At 42.6% G+C, this 23,292-nt stretch overlaps 1 protein-coding gene across 6 annotated transcripts in view; it reads right to left on the reverse strand.

The window, feature by feature from the left end:
* hycc1 (hyccin PI4KA lipid kinase complex subunit 1) overlaps positions 1-23,292 on the reverse strand; it is a 70,329-nt gene that overhangs the window by 36,629 nt on the left and 10,408 nt on the right. For 3 of the 6 annotated variants that reach the window (XM_048560509.2, XM_048560499.2, XM_048560545.1), the window contains exons 2-4: positions 9,433-9,557; positions 8,284-8,338; positions 526-627 (exon numbers count right to left, since the gene is read on the reverse strand). In XM_048560509.2, coding sequence (XP_048416466.1) covers positions 526-627; positions 8,284-8,338; positions 9,433-9,458 — 183 coding nt within the window. In that variant the 5' untranslated portion in view covers positions 9,459-9,557. Of the gene's footprint in view, positions 1-525; positions 628-8,283; positions 8,343-9,432; positions 9,558-23,292 lie in introns of those variants that run through there. The other 3 variants (XM_048560518.2, XM_048560526.2, XM_048560537.2) reach the window with 3 other exon arrangements.

Consider the following 23,292-nt stretch of genomic DNA (forward strand, 5'->3'; position numbering starts at 1 on the left):
TGCAATAGTATCATACTGCCAAGGGACAGCATGCAGATTAGGAATAAGGTCGAGCTAGAAACACAGCACGAAGGTCCAGGCAAATCAGAGGAGTGAAGAAAGGAAGGAGACCCAACAAAAACAAACCGCAGGAATCAGGACAGAAAGATCCAAAAGGGTCTAGGTATGTGGCTCAGGATATGGGGCGGAGCCAAGATGCACAGATCTTGCAGAATTAGAACTAAAGGCCCACAATGCAAGGAGGTGACAAGATTGCCTGTGTTGGATGTAACAAGAAAACAGAAAAAAGAAATGGATTCCCAAAGACTTTGAAGTTTGTAATCAGAATTTAAACAATGAGGAAGTTGCCCTGCATAATCTGCATTTAGTGTGGCTTTAACATAGGAAATAAGAATGGTGATCAGAAACAGGACTTTTAGTCAGTCTTATGAAAAATCTTAGAATTGGAAAAAACATGGAATATGGCAGGAAATCCACAGCATGTTGTGCAAGTGAGACTTATCAATTTTTATTTTTACTTCCTACCTCACTATGTGGCTCACAGATGACTGTGTATAATTCCGAAACCAGGCTAGTCTTGACTTTTAAACTTGAAGCATAGCTAGATATAGAAGTCTCAGGCAGAGTCTAAAACCAAAAAGTAAAAAAAGAAAGAGTCAGTTTTAAAATTACAAATATTGTGAAATGGATTCTATTTTAATTGTATTAAAAACAGGCTTTTAATTTTTTTGGGGGAAAATACACAAACAGAGAGCTTTTGACGGCTTGTAGAATCAGTTCATTATGCCCCATCTACCTGCTACAACAGGATGTGACCATATCCAAATCATTCTGGTTTCACCATTCCATTTGAACAGACCACCACTAAAAACATGTTTGCTAAAACTTGGTAGTATCTCTACATATATTTTTCGTTTCCGAACATCTGAGATGCCTAATCACAAATACAGCTGTACATGGAGACAAATTAGCAATTGCAAATAAACTACAATCCAGAACAAATCAACACCATATAAATTGCTTCTGGATTAATAATCATATTAGTTAATGAGATGTCAAATGAGAGAAACTTAATTGAAGGAGTCAAACAAGTGACTGTTGATAGAGGATATAAAACACTCAAAAAATTGCACACTGCAATTGGTGATTGGAAAAATCTTTTTCCATTTCTTTCAAACAGGTCCATTTAAAATGCAAAAGTATTGAATATGAAATACAAAAAGCAAGTTTTAAAAAGTGCTTTCTTCTACACTAATTTTAAGGTTTCATAATTCAATGCTTCTCCTCAATTGCAAAACATACCAGAGAGCAGAAGTGTGGATTTAGATAAATACTATTTGCAATGTAGGATCAGGCCACTTTGGAAGGGAGCCAGACAGATCCAGAAAACCTTCAGGAAGAATGCCTTTCCAATAACTAACCGACAAACCATTTCTGCACCCAGTGGGAAAACAAGAGATTTACAACAACAAAAAGAGTGAACAGACTGGGAGGGTGGGATACAAACAGAAAAAAGGTGTAAGTGAGCAAGTAAGAGGAGAATGAAAAGTAGAGGGGGAGAGCGACAAAGATCTTCGTTACATCTCCTGCTTCATGAATTTAGACCAATTAACTTAAAACAATTTTCTTCTTCCTAAGACGACTTGAACAGTGTCGTGTCTATCCAGAGTTTGAGCCAGTTCCCATGTAGTAGAATGCAACAGATCACCCACTTCATACTAAATGGTTTAAAATAAACTCAAAGAACTTTGAAAGTCATAAAATCCAGAATTATTTCAGTGATAAAAATCTGAAAATGTAGAATACCAATATGGTCATCAGCTCAACTCTAGAACATAAGAAATGCCAGCTGACAAAAGAACAATAGGTACACAGTATACCTTCTATCATTACTGGGATTATACAGCACTGATCATGTTCTTGGCTCAAATCAATTGATCCAAGCATATATATCTACTGTTGCAGATGTGATTTCAGGTAAGTACATGGATGCAGAAGGCAAGGCCATTACTAAGCAGAGGCCACTGGTGACACAGGCAGAAAGGAAAAAAGATGGATGAGAAGCCTTCACCAGTTTTATGAAACAAAGAAGTGAATTAAAACACAAGACGCCTTGGTGCTGTATGCCAGTGAGCATGTAAGTGGACAATAGCACAGACAAACACATAAGCTGAGTCTGTTCTAATTAGAATAGGAGTCAAAGATAAACCTAGACATGTTCAAAGTTGTGTTATACCTCTAGGGTAGCACACTGAAAATCAAGCCCTGCTACTCATGGAGTCATTACAAAAGTTAAAGATTTTATCAAGTACATAAAATTCACCAGTTTACCAGCCTTTTTAGACCCAACACAGTACTGAGGGTATGCAGCATTGTCAGTTTGGCCGTTTTAAGGCTCTTAGAGGACACAATAGTCTGTGGTGACAAGACACAAACATCACATACCATGACAGTATTCTTACAAAGGTAGGGGAGCTCTTATGATCTCATCAGTATTTATCCAGATAACAACTGTATCCCACACAGTAGGTTTTTAAACTGTAGATATCGGTCACAGCTTAAATTTTTGTTGAACTTGAAGTGAAAAGAAACAAATAAAATAGAATTTAATTGACTTTGTTTACAACTGTACCAAATTCAGAACTAGGTCTAGTTATACAAATATTGTACAACTGTCCCCATGTCAGAGAATGGTGCAGTGACAACACCATGGTTACATTCTACAGACTGACTAGTTTAAAAATTAAAAAAAACACATTAACAGCCATCACCAATGTGGGTTCCAACCCTAGGTTTTAGAGGATCAAAAAAAATTTAGCAGCAGGTTAAAACAGCACAGAATGAAAAATTGTGGCTCGCTCAGTGTGCGAGCTGAACAAAGTGAAATACACTGATTGTACAAAGCATCTGTGAAAATAACATGAACAAACACCCTTTTTCAGTTCATAACTCAGCATGTTGTTTTTCCAATATGATTAAAAAAAGTATTGTTAAACTTCCACTAATGAAGGTGACAGCCCAGTTCTTCTGGTCAGCCGCAGTGTGGGATCACATGCCACAGACCAAGTTTAAAATTGCCCACTACTATTTTTACGCTAGAGCCTTTAGACTTGCCTGTGCCAGGACCAGTTTAGCAATGAGCAGAGAATATGGTCTGGCACTGTGCAAAACCGTAGTTCCAGTGAAACCATCCGTCCTTTCGACAAAAACACACGAGGTGCCAAATTCGGTTTTCAGTTACTCAACCACAGTTTCTAAACATCTCAGGTTCCCACTTGACTCAAAAAGACAGCATTTGCCAATATTCACACTCAAAAGCTTCTTATGCATGCCCACTTCCTCGCCATTTCCCCAATGCTCATCTTCTCCCCAGTTCCTGGCATGACCCACCATCAAAATAGTCACCAACCCCCAAGCCCTTAACACTGTTCACAGCCTCTCCAGACAATCATATCCAAGAACATGCACCTTCTTCCAGCATCCAACATTGTCCAATGTGTCAGGGCGCATGAGAAAAGATTAACAATGTTCACCAACAAATACAAAACATAAACCCTAACCCCATCCCACCAGCAGCTATATTCTAAACTTGACCAAAGTTAGGAAGTTGGGGATTCTAGAAAATGACCTGGGTGAACATTGTCAAGAGTGCTTTGTACCACAGGTGTGCAACAACAGCACCAGATTTCCTCCTATAAGCAGCGCTCCTCGGCAGATTTTACACGTGTTAGGAGCAAATCAAAAGTGAATCAAAGTCAAAACCAGGATTGCACAGACAGCTCTGTGCTAATGAAGAGTTCTGCTTCCAAAGTTAAGTAGTTCCCCCATAAGTCACAATGCCATTGCAGCCCTCAAAAATTAATACCTCAGGTAATCCTGGAAGTTATATTGTCTTTCAGATAACCAAACAGCCAAACACAACTATCCAAAAAGACATTCACAGAATACAAGGGAAAGCAGTTCCAACAGGAACACACAACAATGGAATATAAGATAATAAAGTGTGAGGCTGGATGAACACAGCAGGCCAAGCAGCATTTCAGGTGCACACAAGCTGACGTTTCAGGCCTAGACCCATCAGAGAGGGGGATGGGGTGAGGGTTCTGGAATAAATAGGGAGAGAGGGGGAGGCGGACCAAAGATGGAGAGAAAAGAAGATAGGTGGAGAGAGTATAGGTGGGGAGGTAGGGAGGGGATAGGTCAGTCCAGGGAAGACGGACAGGTCAAGGAGGTGGGATGAGGTTAGTAGGTAGGAGATGGAGGTGCGGCTTGGGGTGGGAGGAAGGGATGGGAGAGAGGAAGAACAGGTTAGGGAGGCAGAGATAGGTTGGATTGCTTTTGGGATGCAGTGGGTAGAGGGGAAGAGCTGGGCTGGTTGTGTGGTGCAGTGGGGGGAGGGGACGAACTGGGCTGGTTTTGGGATGCGGTGGGGGAAGGGGAGATTTTGAAGCTGGTGAAGTCCACATTGATACCATTGGGCTGCAAGGTTCCCAAGCGGAATATGAGTTGCTGTTCCTGCAACCTTCGGGTGGCATCATTGTGGCACTGCAGGAGGCCCATGATGGACATGTCATCTAACGAATGGGAGGGGGAGTGGAAACGGTTTGCGACTGCGAGGTGCAGTTGTTTATTGCGAACCGAGCGGAGGTGTTCTGCAAAGCGGTCCCAAGCCTCCGCTTGGTTTCCCCAATCCCTATCCCAGGCCCTAAGAAAAGCTTTCCGGAGAGACCACTCTCTCTGTGACTCCCTTGTTTGCTCCACACTGCCCTCCAACTCCAACACACCTGGCACCTTCCCCTGCAACCGCAGGAAATGCTACACTTGCCCCCACACCTCCTCCCTCACCCCTATCCCAGGCCCCAAGAAAATCCCACTTCCTACAGACTAAGGGGGTGGCCATGGGCACCCGCATGGGCCCCAGCTATGCCTGCCTCTTTTTAGGTTACGTGGAACAGTCCCTCTTCCGCACCTACACAGGCCCCAAACCCCACCTCTTCCTCCGTTACACTGATGACTATCGGCGCTGCCTCTTGCTCCCAAGAGGAGCTCAAACAGTTCATCCACTTCAACAGCTTCCATCCCAACCTTCAATTCACCTGGGCCATCGAGCACATCCCTCACCTTCCTGGATCTCTCAGTCTTCATCTCAGGGAACCAGCTAGTAACTGATGTCCATTTCAAGCCCACCGACTCCCACAGCTACCTAGAATACACCTCCTCCCACCCACCCTCCTGCAAAAATTACATCCCCTATTCCCAATTCCTCCGCCTCCATTGTGAGGCATTCCACTCCCGGACATCCCTTCAAGGACCGCAACTCTACTAACCACCACCCCCCTCCCCCCCCGGCCCCCACAGTGGGGGAGAACGCCCTTGACCGCGTCTCCCGCATTTCCTGCAACACATCCCTCACACCCCGCACCCCCGCCACAACCGCCCGAAGAGGATCCCCCTCGTTCTCTCACACCACCCCACCAACCTCCGGATACAACGCATCATCCTCTGACCCCACCACCCAAGGCATTTTTCCATCCCCACCCCTGTCTGCTTTCTGGAGAGACCACTCTCTCCGTGACTCCCTTGTTCGCTCCACACTGCCCTCCAACCCCACCACACCCAGCACCTTCCCCTGCAACCGCAGGAAGTGCTACATTTGCCCCACACCTCCTCCCTCACCCCTATCCCAGGCCCCAAGATAATTCCACATTTTGCGGAGGTTCACCTGCACATCTGCCAATGTGGTCTACTGCATCCACTGTACCTGGTACCACAGCCACACAACAATGGAATGCTTGTTTTTAAAATCACCAGTAATGGAGCTAATTCCTAAAAGTAAAATCTCACATGGGCTAGCACACTCCAACCACCTATCAGAACTGCTGAAATTTTGCAAGTGAAGCACCTTAGGAATGAATAATCTTGCTGCAAAGAGATGGTGATGAAGTATGAGATATTTAAACTTGGGTTAGCCATTATCTTGAAAAGGAGATTTTAAAATAAACTGCACAAGCCATTTGATGTCATCCACTGCAATAAAAATGGTTGGCCCCCACATCATCTTTGATCCTGAATTTCTTCCTCTAATAGTACTTCAAACAAACAATTCCTCTTTTGATAATGCTGCCATTATAAAATGGAAAATTAAGCCAGATCCTACTCTGCACATTAGTTGAATTCAAAACATGGCATTACTTCCTGCATTGTAAATACTTGATTATTTATGTACTACTATTATGCTCATTCAGCAATTAAAAACTTAAATGTTATTATCACAGGCAACATCTTTCTTCAGCTGGTGTACTCCTTTGTAAAGGTCACTTGTTACTAATCCATTGTCCTTTACCTTCAAATCCCCACCATAGTCAATTATTTAAAAGACTTTGTTATTTTTAAAAAAGGGAAAAAAAACAAACACTGACTACAACACAAAATGCATTTTCAATAAATTGGTGGGAAAAGAAAAGAAAAGAAAATTTAGGATTATGCAAAGCTAAACACTGATTAAAGCAATTTTGAACTGAAGTAATCTGACAAGTTAAGTTGATATAATATAGTGTTAAGTAATCGTCAGCACACTACATGAAACCAGGACCTCAAATGAGTGGTTACTCATAAGGATATGAGCAAGAATTTGTTCTCTATTATACCAATATCAAGAGTTGGGGGATATGAAAGCAAAGTTGTTTGGACAAAGCAAACTATTTGCCCCAAGAATAGTCAGTTTTTGAAGTGCACCCTTCCAATCAATTTTCACTATTGGTAATTTCTACCACCTCAGTTTCTTGTAATTTGTCAGATCCCTCTCCCTTAGTAAGCATGAGCATAAAGTATCCCAGCCTCCTATTCGAGCCTTGCCTTGAACCTCTAAGTGCACATTATACTTTGACTCCAATTAGGAACAGCTTCACTTGTTACTATTTAAGTAAGCAGGTGATTTTTGGAATCCAATTTAACATGCCATTCTCATTCCTGTTTGATCATCTTAATTTTTCTTTTGCTGTCTTTTCAACTTGTATGGCTAGTTAATGCTTCAAGAATTCAACTTTCATCCATAGTATACCTTATGTTTTATCATAGTCACTGTCTAGTTCATGCAAGGAGTTCTGGGTTTGACTCCTGTACTTCTGCCTTGTGGCAATGTACCTAGCATGCACTTGAAACATCTTAAATATTTGTTCCTTTAAAACCTTGGTTTCATTTTAACTTTAGAAAATGGCCTCTCATCCCTTGGAAGTTAGCACACTTCCAAGTCTGAAGTTCTACTTCAGGCTGTTTCTTGCTCTTCTCTATTATTTATCTAAACGCTATGAAACAATGATTGCCCATATTCACCATTCTCCTACGGCCGTTTGTTCCACCTGCTTTCATTCTCTAACATGAGATCTGGCATGTCTGGCATGTTCAGAATTAGACGGAAATAGTGGTTAAGGAAGAAGTAAACTTCCCCAGGACACTCAAATTCTCTCATCATCTTTTCTCTTAGTTTTTTTGGGTAATTAGTACCTCTACTACACAATTCTTTACACTGAATTCCCTACAAATTTCTTCACTCAACTACCTCCCAGTCACCCCAATCAACCCCACCCAACAACCTCACCTGCCCACAGCCCCCCCCACCCCCCGCCAAAGCCAGACTAAACCCTTGTTGCTTCAACATATCTTCATGAAGATCCTCTATTTCCAACATTAGTGCCCTTCCTAAATCAATATTCATACCTTTTTCTTTCCCTATCTGTACTCAACATCAAGCATCGTCTAATCCTCACTATTTTGAAACATTATTTCAATTTTTACCACTGTAACCATATTTCCACATGGCTGTTTGCATTTGTAACATTAAATCAGCATACTTTGCACATTTACACAAGTGTATTCAAAACCAATTCTTGTAGGCTTCCTTAGCTGGTCATCTAACAAGGTAAGATTTCCTACTAGCATTATCTCCTCCTTGAACACCGTTCTCCAGAAATTGCAAACAGCTCGTCAAAACTACCAGCTAAAATGATCTTAGAAAGAGGCCCCCCAACCCCACCATTTTAGAATCTTGTTATTACATAAATTTAAAACCAGTTGTTTGATCTATGTCTCTAGATATGAGCTCTCATTCTTAAAACATATTGCACCTCTTCAATTGACACCAAAATTCTCCAAGTTCAGCATTCAGGAAAAGCTGTACTTCATGCATGTGGACACAGTGCTACTTACACATTAAGTAAAAATAATAGCAACAAATACATTAGACTATTTATTTAAACATTAGTACTAAAATAATGAGAATTGTACCTTAAACTCTGAAAGCCACTCCTCAACCACTCCTTTGTCTGTAGCCAACATCTTTCTACCTTAAAGTAAAAGCCAAAATTAGAAAGACACTTAAAATAATGGCATTAACCTAATAAGACATGACAAAAGGAGTAAAATTGGAAGAATTTTAAACTTGGCACAAAACTGTCCCATAATTACAGAATAGAAGTGCCTTATTGCTCCTCGCTTATTTAATATTGGTAGGAACTGAACCAAATAGCTGCAAACATGTGGAGCTGGAGGAACACAGCAGGCCAGGCAGCAGAGAAGCAGGAAAGTTAATGTTTTGAGTTGAGATCCTTCCTCAGAAGTCAGATAGCACAGCAAAAAACCATAAAGTCAACACATTCAAACATGCAGAGAGAACAGATGAATGTCAGATACCTGAAAACACAGTTTTCACATAAATGCAACTAATAAATTAAAACAAACAAGGGCACCAAAAGGCAAAACCTTGGAATTAGATAGGTGTGCAAGCACTAGTTGCAAAAATATATTGTAACAAGTCAGTTCAGAAGCATTGTCTCAAACAAGTGTTAAGAGCCTTGGTTAATGTTACACCAAATTTTGGAAACTTGCACAATCATTTTAATAATTACCACAAAAGGTGAACGGTTACTTTTCACTCATTACAAACAAATTAAATAATCCCAGTGTATTCCTTGTAAATCCTGCAATTTTCTCAAAGCTTTTCTATGCTTAATACATGCAGATAGTGGCTGATTTTAAATCAATTATAAATAAGCTATTTCAGAAACACACAGATTACAAAGTCCTTCTGCAGCCTTAAAATTAAATACAATAGAATAGCACATGGCATAAGAAAGCACGATTAAAGGTTATTTTACGGCAACACTCCTGGCCAAGAAAACCGAAGTCTCCAGCAACATTAATACTGCTAAAATTTTAAAACCAGGTTTTGGATGCCAGTCTGCTTCTAACATGAGTATTTTATCTTTACTGAGGTTTGAAGTATTCTCAGGACTTCAGAAACATCTTATGTAATCTTCAGGTTGACACTACAGTTCAAAACCCACCAAGCTTTTCACTGTGCAAATCAATTAGACAACTGATACCTTATAATTACAAATATCTTTTTATTCTACATTATACAATTAAAACCCTTACCTCAGTAGGATGAAGGAATATGCCATTCAAAAAACCCGCAATTACGGTGAAGTGTAGTTCCAAAGAAACTTCATTTTCAAAAGCAGGTACATTCAGGCCATTTGGTTCAGTTATCTGAATTCAGTCTGTCAGAAAGAAATAATTTGATTATAAAGTATATAAACTATGAATAAAAATATTTCAAAACTCAGTGCAAAAATGCATCTCTCACAGCATTCCATAAGGGGATAGAGTTTTGAGCGACTTTTCCGGAGTTAGAAAAAGTAGAGCAGCACATGGCCCTTCAACTCTTCCCTGCTCACCATTCCAGGGCCTGAAAACAGAAGTCTTCCTACATGAAGCATCATTTCATCTGTACCACCTCCAATTTGGTCTACTGCATTCAAACACACCTAATGTGGCCTATTCTGCATTACAGAAACTAAACACAGACTGGGTGACCACTTTACAGAACACCTCCAGTCCACACAAGCACGAAGCCCAACTTGCCTGTAGCCAGTCATTTTGACCCAGCATCCTGCTTGCATGCCCTCCTGTCCATCCTCAACATGCTGTAACAGTCCAGTGAATCACAATGCAAACTGGAGGAACATTTCATCTTTACAATCTTCTGGGCTTAATATGGAGTTTAACACCTTCAAATTGTGAACTCTCTCCTTTCCTTTTAGCTTTACTTGTAGTCTTCTGTCACTGTGGCCTTTCCCTTCCTCCCACTGGAATGGGACTGTCTGTTCCTTCAGTTCTGGCAGTTGGACACACCATTGTTCTGCCATTCTCAGATTGCGGTCACTTAAATCGGGACTATTAACACCCTTTCTCCCCCAGCACTTCACCACTCCAACTACTGAATAAATGCTGTTCCCTCCACATCAGCTCTGAAGAGTCATCTAGACACAAAGTGTTGGCTCACACACTATTTTTACTGACTGACTGACTGACCTTCCGACTGCATGTTTTTTTATTTTCAGTACAAGTTTCTGCATCTGCAGTAATTCGCTCTAAGCAAATGAACAGTTGTGTTCCCATTTAAGCTTGTTGAAAGCTCCATATATTCATACATGTCAATGAGGAGGAGTAGGGACAGCTATTCAGCCCCTTGGGCTTTCTCTGCCATTCAGCAAGATCAAAATTGAACACTCGCACCCACAAAAACCTGAATCTGCACCTCCCCCAATAGACTTTCAACCCCCTTAAATCTACCAGGTTTTAAAAATGTTCAAGGACTCCATTTCCACATCTTTGGAGGAAGGATTCCAGAGACCCAACATTAGGGAAAATTGTTGCCCAATAGGTTTTACATTTGAAAATCAGGGGTTGCCAATGATAATTTCTGGTTCTCGCTTCTCCCATAAGAAACATCTTCTTCATATACATCCTGTCAAATATCCTCAGAATCCTGTATGTTTCAATCAAGTTGCCACTTGCTCTTCAAAACTCTAGCAGATAAAAAAGTCCAGCCTGTATAACCTTTTCTCATAAAGCAACCTTTCAAATGTATTAATCTGGTAACCTCTGAACTATTTCCAACACACTTTCTGTCAGGAAAGATGTAAATAACTGGAACTGTGCACAGTACACCAGGGGCAAATGTCTCCAGTCTGTTCTATAGCTGAAGCATTATCTCCCTATGGTGTACTCAATTTCCCTTGTAATCAACAGGGTTATTTTATTGACTTTCCTAATTACCTGTACTTTCAGACTGAGCTTTTGCGATTCATGCACAAGGACAACTAGATCCCTCCACATCAAGATTCTACAACCTCACTATTTAGATTATCATTCTACCTTCTAAACTGGACAATTTTGCAATTTTCCACATTGTATTCCATTTGCCACATCTTTGTACTTCAGCTACTTTATTTTTATACTCTCATTCAATTTATTTTCTTAATCATCTGGCAGATCAGAAAATTTGGCAACCATCGTTTCTTCCATCCCTTCAGATTAAGAATTATATAAACTGCAAACAGAGGTCCTAGCACTCACTCCTGTGGCACACCATTCATTACATTTTCCAACCTGCCTTGCAAGACACTTGCATTTCTATTCTGTTCTCCATTAACTGGCCATTCTTCTATCCATGCCAATAGGCTATTCCTGCTGAGGCAGAGACCACTTGATAATCAATAAGCAGTACAAACTGTTGTTCTTTGAACATTTACTGTTCTTTGATTCTGATGAGTGTGAGATGAAAAGCTTAGACTGCACCCCTGTTTTCAGCAAAAAGATGATCTGTGATAGGCAGTGACAGAAACATGTAACAGGATTTTAAAAATAAACAATGAAGGAGAAAAAGGTGAAAGGCAGCAATAATGGACATAGGAATCAAAGCATGTTTACAGGAAATACAAATGGTGAGGCAGGTGGGAATAGTGCATCCAAAAGCCTAGAAAGTACAAGACTGTTCTCAGAAGTTATTGAATTTCAGGTCAATTCCTGAAAGGTGAAGTGGTGCCAAATCAAAATTCAAGGTCATCTTGTACTTCATTAGGAAGGTATGGGAGGCAGAGGACATAGAAGTCAGGGTGAGAGTTAGGCTTAGAATTAAAATTGCAGGTGATAAGAAGCTCATGGCCATACTTGCAGACTAAACACAGGATGAACTGCAGGAGTAGAGATAACACACAGACGCTTGAGAAACATAGCATGACAGGCAGCAGAGGAGCAGACAAGTTGACGTTTTGGATCTGGACTCTTCTTCAGATATGGGAGCGGGGGAAGTGTACTGGCATAGCGCTATCTCTGAACTGCAAAAGTAATAACCCAATCTATATCTGGCCTTCCCAATCTAAAGACGACAGCACTGACAGAGTAGGGAGTGCAATATAGCAAGTTGAAAATACAACTAAATTGAAGATTTACCTAGGCAGAACATTCAGGAATTTCCTCGCAGGAATGCATTCCCTGCTCTTGTATGCAAAGTTGGCATAGCAAAAGGAGGGGGATGTCTCCAAGATGCCATTTTAGTTCACCCCAAGGATCAATCTAGTGAACATTCTCAGCACTGGCTCCAATGCAAGCATATCCTCACTGAATACAAAGACCAAAAGTGCACAGTACACCAGGCTGTTGTTATGATCCAAGCCCGGTCATTCCTAGAGTCATCACAAAAGTTAAGATTTTAGAAAACAAAGTTCCATCAGATTTTGATAGTACTTCTTGGCCTGTGCATTCTATTTCAGAAGTAATTTGACTTCAGCTATAAGTAATTAGCAATAAACTGTCAGCATAAAGACACTACTAATTCAAAGTAATTCTATTGAATCATTTCATGCACAGATGTGAACTTCATAATTATTCTACCAGCCAGCACATTGAAAAAGAAAAACAACTGAAACAGTTCCAATGATAATGGGAACTGCAGATGCTGGAGAATCCAAGATAATAAAAAAAGTGTGAAGCTGGATGAACACAGCAGGCCAAGCAGCATCTCAGGAGCACAAAAGCTGACGTTTCGGGCCTAGACCCTTCATCAGAGAGGGGGATGGGGTGAGGGTTCCGGAATAAATACGGAGAGGGGGGAGGTGGACCGAAGATGGACAGAAAAGATAGGTAGAGAGGAGAGTATAGGTGGGGAGGTAGGGAGGGGATAGGTCAGTCTGGACATGGTGTGGGACAGTTGGGGTAAGGACATGGGAAAAGGTGCCTCAAGCTCCAAAATTGTCAAATTTGATATGAATCCAGAAGGCCATAGAATTCCCAATCAGAAATGACTGCTATTCTTCCAGCTTGCACTGAGCTTTGCTGGAATACTACAACAAGCCTGAGGCAGAGATATTGGCCAGGGAACAGGATGGTGTGTTCAAGTGGCAAACAACTGGAAGCTCAGTCTTCCTTACAGAAAGGCGGTGTTCTGCAAACCAGTCAATGCTTCATTTCCCCAATATGGGGGAGACCACACTGAGCAGCAAACGCACTAAAACTAGATTGAGCGAAGTACAGATAAAATGCTGCTTCAGTTGGAAGGTGTGTTTGAGCCCTTGGATACTGAGGGAGAGGAAGCCAACTGGCAGGTGTTACACATTTAGCGATTCCAGGAGGTGCCATGGTGCTTTGGTAGGGTGTTGAGTGTGAAGAAGGAATGGGCTACTGTGTCCCAGAGGGAACGGTCTTGGCAAAACACTGACAAGGAAGGGACATCCTGCTGAAGGAGGCAGAAATGGCAACTAAACGATCCTCCGGACGTGGTTGCTGGGGGATGACAGGTAAGGGCAAGAGAGACTGCATTGCTGTCATGGGAGGGAAGAAAGGGGTTGAGGATCGAAGCGCAGGAGATGGGTCTCACCTGGCTGAAGGCTATGGTTCAGGAAGGTGGACGTTTCAGGGGCCCCTTTGTCAAAGTAGGCATCATCAGAATCAGATGTGATGGAGAAACTAGGAGAGCAGAATAGGGTCCTTGCAGAAAGCAGAGTGTGAAGCTATATAGTCATGGTAACTGTGGGAGTTAGTGGATCCGTAGCAAATAGTGGCCATGAGCCTATCCTCAGAAATGGAAACAGATGTCAAGGAAGGAAAGGGAGAAGTCAGAGACAGACCAGGTGAAGGACAGTGCGCGGTGGAAGTTGGAAGCAAAATTGATCAACTTTTCCAGTTCCAGATGAGACAAGGAAGCAGTGCCAACAATATTACTGATATCCCACCGAAAGACTGGAGTGGGGAGCCAAAGTAGGAATGGAACAAGGAATGTTCCTTGTACCCCACAAAGAGACAGGTATAATTGGGGCCCATGTGGGTACCAATAGCCAGCCCTCTAACCTGAAGAAAGTGACAGGATTTAAAAGGGAAACTGTTCAGGGTGAGGACGAGGTCAGCCAGGTGGGGTTGGCAGGAGGATGGGGACAGTTCAGGTCTTTGCTCCAGGAAAGAGCAGAAAATCCCGAGACCTTTCTGGGAGTGGGATGGAGATGCAGGGGGAATGCATGCCCATGATAAAGAGGCTGCAAGAAGAGTCTGCAGCTAGAAATACTTAAAAAGTGAAGCAGAGGAATCACAGATGGGAAGGGACTGGACTAGGGGAGAAAATAAAATTGATTTGGAGGTAGGAAAGGATGAGTTCAATGGGGCAGGAGCAGGCAGAAATGGAGAGTCTGTCCTGGCCGGCCTGTTTGTAGATTTTCAGAAAGGAGTTAGAACTGAGCTGTGTGGAGTTGGGAAACTATCAGCTTGGAGGCACCAGAAGTGAATTTAGTGACCATAGTGGACAAAATGGCCAGATGTTCCATGGTGGGGTCATGGTCCGGGGGAGATAGGAGATACCCGAGAGCTGGCGCTCAGCCTCTGCAATGTGGCAGCCAGGCAACAACAGCACCAGCCTTATCAGCATGCAATATTACAAAGTCAGGTTGGAGCTAACAGCACAAAGTGCTGTCGAGTTCACAGGGAGATAGGTTGGAATGGGTGAGGTCAGAGAAATTGAAGCGACCAATGTTGGCAAGGGAACAAGTCTCGGGGGGGTGGGGGGGCATCTTGCTGAAGGTGGCAGAAATTGCAGCTAAATGATCCTCTGGATGATCATCCCACCATTGACAGTTCTCTATGAACAGGTCAAGTGCAGTTGGGAGGGACCACATGGAGGGAAAGCAGACCTTTCAAATATTGGTTTTAAAAAGCTCTTGCACATTTTAATCCAGTTTTCGAAAAAAAAACACCTATCAATGATAGAGATAATGGGAACTGCAGATGCTGGAGAATTCCAAAATAATAAAATGTGCGGCTGGATGAACACAGCAGGCCAAGCAGCATCTCAGGAGCACAAAAGCTGACGTTTCGGGCCTAGACCCTTCATCAGAGAGGGGGATGGGGAGAGGGAACTGGAATAAATAGGGAGAGAGGGGGAGGTGGACCGAAGATGGAGAGAAAAGAAGATAGGTGGAGAGAGTGTAGGTGGGGAGGTAGGGAGGGGATAGGTCAGTCCAGGGAAGACGGACAGGTCAAGGAGGTGGGATGAGGTTAGTAGGTAGCTGGGGGTGTGGCTTGGGGTGGGAGGAAGGGATGGGTGAGAGGAAGAACCGGTTAGGGAGGCAGAGACAGGTTGGACTGGTTTTGGGATGCAGTGGGTGGGTGGGGGGGGGGGGGGGGGGGGGGTGGAGAGCTGGGCTGGTTGTGTGGTGCAGTGGGGGGAGGGGAACGAACTGGGCTGGTTTAGGGATGCAGTAGGGGAAGGGGAGATTTTGAAACTGGTGAAGTCCACATTGATACCATATGGCTGCAGGGTTCCCAGGCGGAATATGAGTTGCTGTTCCTGCAACCTTCAGGTGGCATCATTGTGGCACTGCAGGAGGCCCATGATGGACATGTCATCTAGAGAATGGGAGGGGGAGTGGAAATGGTTTGCGACTGGGAGGTGCAGTTGTTTGTTGCGAACTGAGCGGAGGTGTTCTGCAAAGCGGTCCCCAAGCCTCCGCTTGGTTTCCCCAATGTAGAGGAAGCCGCACCGGGTACAGTGGATGCAGCATACCACATTAAGCAGAGGTTCACCTGCACATCTGCCAATGTGGAATGTCATCTTGGGGCCTGGGATGGGGGTGAGGGAGGAGGTGTGGGGACAGGTGTAGCATTTCCTGCGGTTGCAGGGGAATGTGCCGGGTGTGGTGGGGTTGGAGGGCAGTGTGGAGCGAACAAGGGAGTCACGGAGAGAGTGGTCTCTCCGGAAAGCTGACGGGGAGGGGATGGGGTCGGATTGTAAATGGCGGAAGTGTCGGAGGATAATGCGTTGTATCCGGAGGTTGGTAGGGTGGTGTGTGAGAACGAGGGGGATCCTCTTTGGGCGGTTGTGGCGGGGGCGGGGTGTGAGGGATGTGTTGCGGGAAATACGGGAGACGCGGTCAAGGGCGTTCTCGATCACTGTGGGGGGAAGTTGCGGTCCTTAAAGAACTTGGACATCTGGGATGTGCGGGAGTGGAATGCCTCATCGTGGGAGCAGATGCGGCGGAGGCGGAGGAATTGGGAATAGGGGATGGAATTTTTGCAGGAGGGTGGGTGGGAGGAGGTGTATTCTAGGTAGCTGTGGGAGTCGGTGGGCTTGAAATGGACATCAGTTACAAGCTGGTTGCCTGAGATGGAGACTGAGAGGTCCAGGAAGGTGAGGGATGTGCTGGAGATGGCCCAGGTGAACTGAAGGTTGGGGTGGAAGGTGTTGGTGAAGTGGATGAACTGTTCGAGCTCCTCTGGGGAGCAAGAGGCGGCGCCGATACAGTCATCAATGTACCGGAGGAAGAGGTGGGGTTTGGGGCCTGTGTAGGTGCAGAAGAGGGACTGTTCCACGTAACCTACAAAGAGGCAGGCATAGCTGGGGCCTTGCGGGTGCCCATATCAATGCATGGCTACTCCCAGGAAAAAAGGAGAAAAAGCACCATCTCCATATATCATTCAGTGTGTGTATTATTATCCCAATCAAATTTGGTACCTGGCAAGTCATCTCACACCACATTTTCCTGCTTAAAATTGAAAGCCTATACAGGTATCAAAATGCAAAAGATAACTGCACATATGCATATTGAGTGAATAAACCGGAAAGGCTTGAGATAAGTAAATTTGTTGAAATTTTATCTATCACGACTGTGACTGCAAAAATCAATGGCTCTTTGCAAAAGACAGCAATGCCAGGGAGAAGACATACATTGATCAAACATTTGTTGCTAACCATTTTTCCCCTTTGCACAACAAAACAACAGGTTGTTTGCAATTTAATTGGCTGCTCCAGAATCAGTTCAGGAAAAAGACTGGACTCCTGTTTATAACCTCCCATTCCATATCAAGTTAACGCACTCAGCAACAACCCACGTACATGAGCATGCGTGGGCAGAGCTCAAAGCCCATTAAATCACAAAATAAGTTAATTAGACATTGTTTTAAGTATTTAATACATTGCAAATATTTTATTTCAAATTATCAGCAACACCATTCTTTCCAATTTGCAGGTAGTCAGTCATTCTCCCCCAAACCCAAAATCAATGGTGTAGTTCATAGCAAAGTGACATTAAACTATTAATTCCCCCATATCGTTTAAAACAATTAATTGATTGATAATGAATCTCAAAGGTTTGCAAGTATCAGAGATGATGGGAACTGCAGATGCTGGAGATTCCAAGATAATAAAATGTGAGGCTGGATGAACACAGCAGGCCAAGCAGCATCTCAGGAGCACAAAAGCTGACGTTTCGGGCCTAGACCCTTCATCAGAGAGGGTCTCTGATGAAGGGTCTAGGCCCGAAACGTCAGCTTTTGTGCTCCTGAGATGCTGCTTGGCCTGCTGTGTTCATCCAGCCTCACATTTTATTATCAAAGGTTTGCAACCCTAGATTTGTTAAGTTAGTACAAAATCTTACCAAATTACATACCATCTACTCTTAAAATGCTTGGGTGAGCTCAGTTACATTACTTTCTTTTATTTCCTATGAAGAAACGCTGTTTGGAGTGACTCAGTTCTGTCAAGAAGGAACAGATCATAGGGATGGGCCTAGCCACTAATGCCCGTATACAAAGAACAAGTATTTTGAGAGAAAAACAAAAATCAAAAAAGGTAGCAAAATAGATAACACCAAATATAGGGTATAGGCAAAAAGCTTACAATGTGAGAGCACAAAGGACATTTGAAAGCCACCAAACCAGCACATCAGAAATCATCATTTACAAACTGCTCATTTAGAGGAAAAAAATTCTTCCCAGCAGCCATCTTTGTTCACATAGCTCATGCTCTACTACTGCAAAATAAAACGAGATTGATAAATCATTAAAAGCTAGTTTTGTAAATTGGATATATAAATCTCAGACATTTTTCCATTGCACCACTAATTTGCTGAAAGGCATATGTTGTAGGAGATCAAGGTGAAGAGACTTGAAAGTCTAATGTTCTGGGAACTGAATACAATGTAGATATCAGGTCATTTTTAAATAAAAATATATGGTCAGTAATGCTGCCAAATTAAGTGGCAAGGCTTTGCAGCTTTAAACTGTGAAACTGAAAGAAGTTGAGAAGGCCTTGTAACTAAAGTCTATCAAGGGGGAAAACCTTAAATGAAAAACTGTCCACTTTGGAATTTTAAACAGAAATTGCATTCAGTGAAAATTAGTTACACGTTACTGCATTGATGTTAATAACTAGAATTCCAATTCACATATTCTAAACAAACAAAGTCTGGACAGCTGTATTTCAGAAAAAGCAAAACCAAAAACAGTGGGACCAAGGACAACTTCAATTATTCAAAAGGAACTATTTAGCAGCCATTTATAAATATTTAAGACAAATTTTCTGATAGATTTGATTAAAAAGATGTTAATAACGACAAGAGTAAGTATATATTCCAGTTTTGGGATGACAGGGATGAAACGCATCAGCAATTCTGGCTCTATACAGGTCAAGTATCAAAATTTATTCGATCTCTTCACAAAAGCTTAAAATATTTTTGAAGAAGTTCTGGGAACCTGATCATGACAGATTGTGGAATTTGAAGTTTCAGGTTTTAAAATCGAATTCAATTCTTAACATTACCACTTTAGGCACTGAAGTATTTCCAATTCAGGCTCAAACTAAAACAGTGGTGATAGTGTGCTCATTTTTCACTCCCTTAGTACAATAACCAGTGGTTATTAAATCAAGGCACATCTAAATGCTTCAGGGCATGGGTTCAAACTCTCATCACAACTCATGGAATCTGAGTTTAATTAACATCTTGAATTGAAACAGTTCTGAGTAAGGGTCACCAGACCCAAAACTAACTCATTTCTTCCTTCACAGAGGCTACAAGGCCTGCTGAGCTTTTCCAGCAACTTTGTTTTTGTTCCTCATTTATAGCATCCACAGTTGCTTCAGTTTTTAATCTTGAATTCAAGTCTGGTCTTGGTACTAGTTCCACCAAAGCATAACGCAAGCTCAAGGTGCGGCCCCTATTTTCCACATAGGCAGTTTGCAGTCTAAAACGGTCTCAAATGTTGAATTCCATAACTTCACTAGACTACATTATGTCTGTCTGATTGTTGTCTTCCTTACCTTCATACCCCTTTCCCCCAGAGCCACATCTTGGTTCCCACCCCACACCTCCCCCCAATACAACGTAGGGGAGCACATGCATAAATATCAATCATTTTCATCTCTTTCTAATCTTAAACTCAAAAGTAGGAAGCCAGCCACTGAAAATGAGCTTTTCTAACTTCAGTTTTGAGCAAAACTGGCTAGTGAGTGGTCAGACGGCTGACAAATTAGGACATGTATTCCAGATTATCATGTCATTTAAATCAAAGTGACTGGGAAAATTTGGAAGTAGGAACTCTCATGGCCACACTACAGCCTGGCATCGAAACTGAACACGGAATACATTCAGATGCAAAACATGAAATAATTTTACAACAGATGAGACTCAAAAGCAGTCTGTCGTGGCTGCACCAAGTCTGGGCCATTATAGATTCTTAAAAGTATCTGATACATAAAAATAAAAAGGTTTCAATTCAAAACAAGGTTTAACAACTTGAATGCAGATCATACAAAAACTAAGATAGGGCTAAGATTTGAAATGATAGAGTCATCGGATTATTCAAAAGTATCATTGTGCAGAAACTGCACTGAACTGGTGTCTTGGCCTCTATTCCACCCATAATTCCGTTACGTTCTCCAGAACCAAAATTAAGCACTAATGTTCGGAGTACTATGGCATCACCTATCCTCCTTTCTACCCTGAAAAACCCAATAGCATCACAGCAACAGATGCTGCCTGCTGATGGAAAAAATAAGAATAGCAAGGGATAATTTTAATCCATCACCTCAGGATTGTGAATCCAGTGAATTTCTGCTGTGTCCCTGGAGGCCACTGGGTCTGAGAGCCTACTTAGTCAAGTCATAAATGCCGGACGACTAGTCAGTCATATGAATATGCACTTGTCTTCACAAGAAGTTTCTTGCAGGACAGCAATGGGAACAGAGACAATGAGGCCATGAGTCCACATTGGCATATTTCTCAAGGCTGCATAACCACCAGATAAGCTGGGACTTACTGCGGTCTCCAACATTAATCGTTTTAGAATGATTACCTTCTGCAACAAATTCTACTATTCATTTCTGCCGAGAAATTTGAACTGTTTTAAACTTGTTTAAAAACTTATTTAAATACACACCTCCATAGTTGAATCTTTTAGGATAGCTTGAAGTAGCAGTGTGGATAAAAAAGGAGAACCAGTAGATTTGATTTTCCAGAAAGACATTCAATAGACGACCACACAAGGCTACATAAAGGTAAAAGCAATTGCCTTGGGGTAGTAATGTTCATGTGGATTGAGGATTGACTAACAAATAGACAACAGGCTAAGTATGGAACTTTCAGGATAGCAAATTGCAATATCTTTACAATTATTATAAAGAAAGACTTTGGTAATGGAAGCAAATGCACAATGACAAAACTAGGTGAGACGGCAAATAGTTAGAACGTAAAGGAATCGACAGAGTGATATATGCAGGTTATGCAAATAGAAAAGAACTTGGCAGATAGGATACAGTGTGGGAAAATGTGAAATTACACACTTTGGCAAGAAAAATATGGAATTCAAATATTATTTACATGACCAAAGATTACGGAAGCTACAGCAATTAGGTATTGGAGGCTTCTTGTGCCTAAATCACAATAACTGGCATAACAAAGTGTGAAGCTGGATGAACACAGCAGGCCAAGTAGCATCTTAGGAGCACAAAAGCTGACATTTCGGGCCTCGACCCTTCATGAAGGGTCGAGGCCCGAAACGTCAGCTTGAGCTCTTAAGATGCTACTTGGCCTGCTGTGTTCATCCAGCTTCACACTTATCTCAGATTCTCCAGCATCTGCAGTTCCCATTATCTCTGTCACAATAGCTAGCATTCAGATTCAGTGCGTAATAGGATGGCAACCAGAATACTTCCCAATGCCTTTTCACCACTACCCACAACCCTCCAGTTAAATCACCACCAGTCATCTATCTCTGATGAGAAAGCAATCCTTAGTCACCCAGGCTGTGATGATTTCACTTTTCCAGGATTGATGGGTGAGATAATGAGGGGGGTTGAGAGGACGGCTGCATAGTGTGGCAAAAGGACTCCTTTGGTTTTTCTGAGAACTGTGAAATAGAAAGAGGGAAGGATGAAAAAAGTATTGTTGCTAAGACATGTGACTGGGGAATTGACTAATTGTACTAGCCTGTCTACGTGATTAAGGAGCAAAGTTTGTGCATATAAGAATGACCCCGTTTAGACTGAAGGGAGAGCATCACTGTGCAATACGCCACGTACAGATGGACTTTGTAGAGTGATGCTCCACGTGTAAGCACTTAGTTAAATACATGTTACTGCCAGTTACCTGCCTGCTGATGCTATGCATTTGTTTCAAGTGTGAAAAGAACTCAAATTGACAATTTGGCAATGAGGATGGGATACCAATATACACAGAGTTCCTAACAGGGCTGAGTAAGTGATTGCCCTTGTTCCGCTGGCGCAAGACAGGTGGGCCCACAAGGTAAGATTTGCCTTGACCTCTCTGTTTAATCTAACATTCGGTCGACCCCTCGTCCCAGTGGTCTCTGTATTGACGGTAACTCAACATTTATACGCTTGGGCATTAACAGACCTTAAATCCAGGGTAGGGGGAAATGCGTTCAGCAGGAGTTGCGTTTAAACACTGGAGGTTTGAGTCCCCCGGCAGCGGGGGAAGTGAGAAAAAAAATTCAGGAGGTTAGCAGGTAAAATTAATTAAGGAAGGTGGGGCCTCGCGTGGAGAATAAGTGTTCCGAAAAGTATACATATAGGATAAGTATAGGATAATTGCAGTGTCTGTCTGTCTCAACCACCCTGCCTTAGACTGGTTAAGAGGGGAAATCCCCCATGTGAAGGTCAGGGCCCTGAAGTGGGGGCTGAGACTAGAGGATATTGGTGTAGTATGTAGAAATAAGTAAAAATGTAAAAGTGCTAAAATAGGGAACCTTGGACAATCCAGCAACGGAACTCCCCTACACAGAATGTGCCGAGATAATCCTGAGGATGAACATAGAACATTACAGCACAGTACAGGCCCTTCGGCCCTCGATGTTGTGCCGACCTGTCGTACCAATCTGAAGCCCATCTAACCTACACTATTCCATGTACGTCCACATGGACATATGGATGAGGAGCGGTTCAGACATCTGTCAGCATGCCTTAATAACAAATTGGGAAATGAAATTTGGCCAACAGGGGGGAGCTTGGGATGTAGACAAATGCACAAAAGCAGAAGCAGCAATTTGGGAACGTAATACGGGGACAAAAACGGAAAACTTGGATATCCACATGGAGAAAGACTGCGGAGGAAATAACCAACAAATCTAAACTGGCAAGTTGGGAAGATAATGCACGTCACATAGGGATTTAGTGTTTGTGATCATGCAGGAAATCCCAATTCTTGGGAGATACTGAAGTGACAGTGAGGATTATGATATGACTAGGGAAAGGGAAGAGAGGTTAAGAAAGGAAAAGCAGACTGAAGAATTAGGAATGAAACGCCAGGCTGAATTAACTTACAGAAATAAAAACGAGGTACCTCCTGACATGTCTGGCCTGCCCATGTTATTTCAGGATAATGACTGATGAACAAGAGGAGGATTGGCGAGGGTCACCCAATGCTCCACTATCACTACCATACCATATACCCTAACCCTGTTGTCAGTGCACCCCACCCCAATCCCAGGGCCAGCAGCCTTTACTGCCACCTTCCCGGAGTGGCCCATCTGATGAACTTCAGGAACCACCCCCCCACCACCATGATTGCCTTTTGTGCAATCATTTTCTGACCTCCCCTCGATTGAACCTTTCAGACGCCCCATGGCCGACACCGGATCTTATATTCTTTGTAGATGGTAGTTCTTCAATATCAC

This window comes from Stegostoma tigrinum, chromosome 2, assembly GCF_030684315.1.
Source record: "Stegostoma tigrinum isolate sSteTig4 chromosome 2, sSteTig4.hap1, whole genome shotgun sequence".
Taxonomy (NCBI): domain Eukaryota; kingdom Metazoa; phylum Chordata; class Chondrichthyes; order Orectolobiformes; family Stegostomatidae; genus Stegostoma; species Stegostoma tigrinum.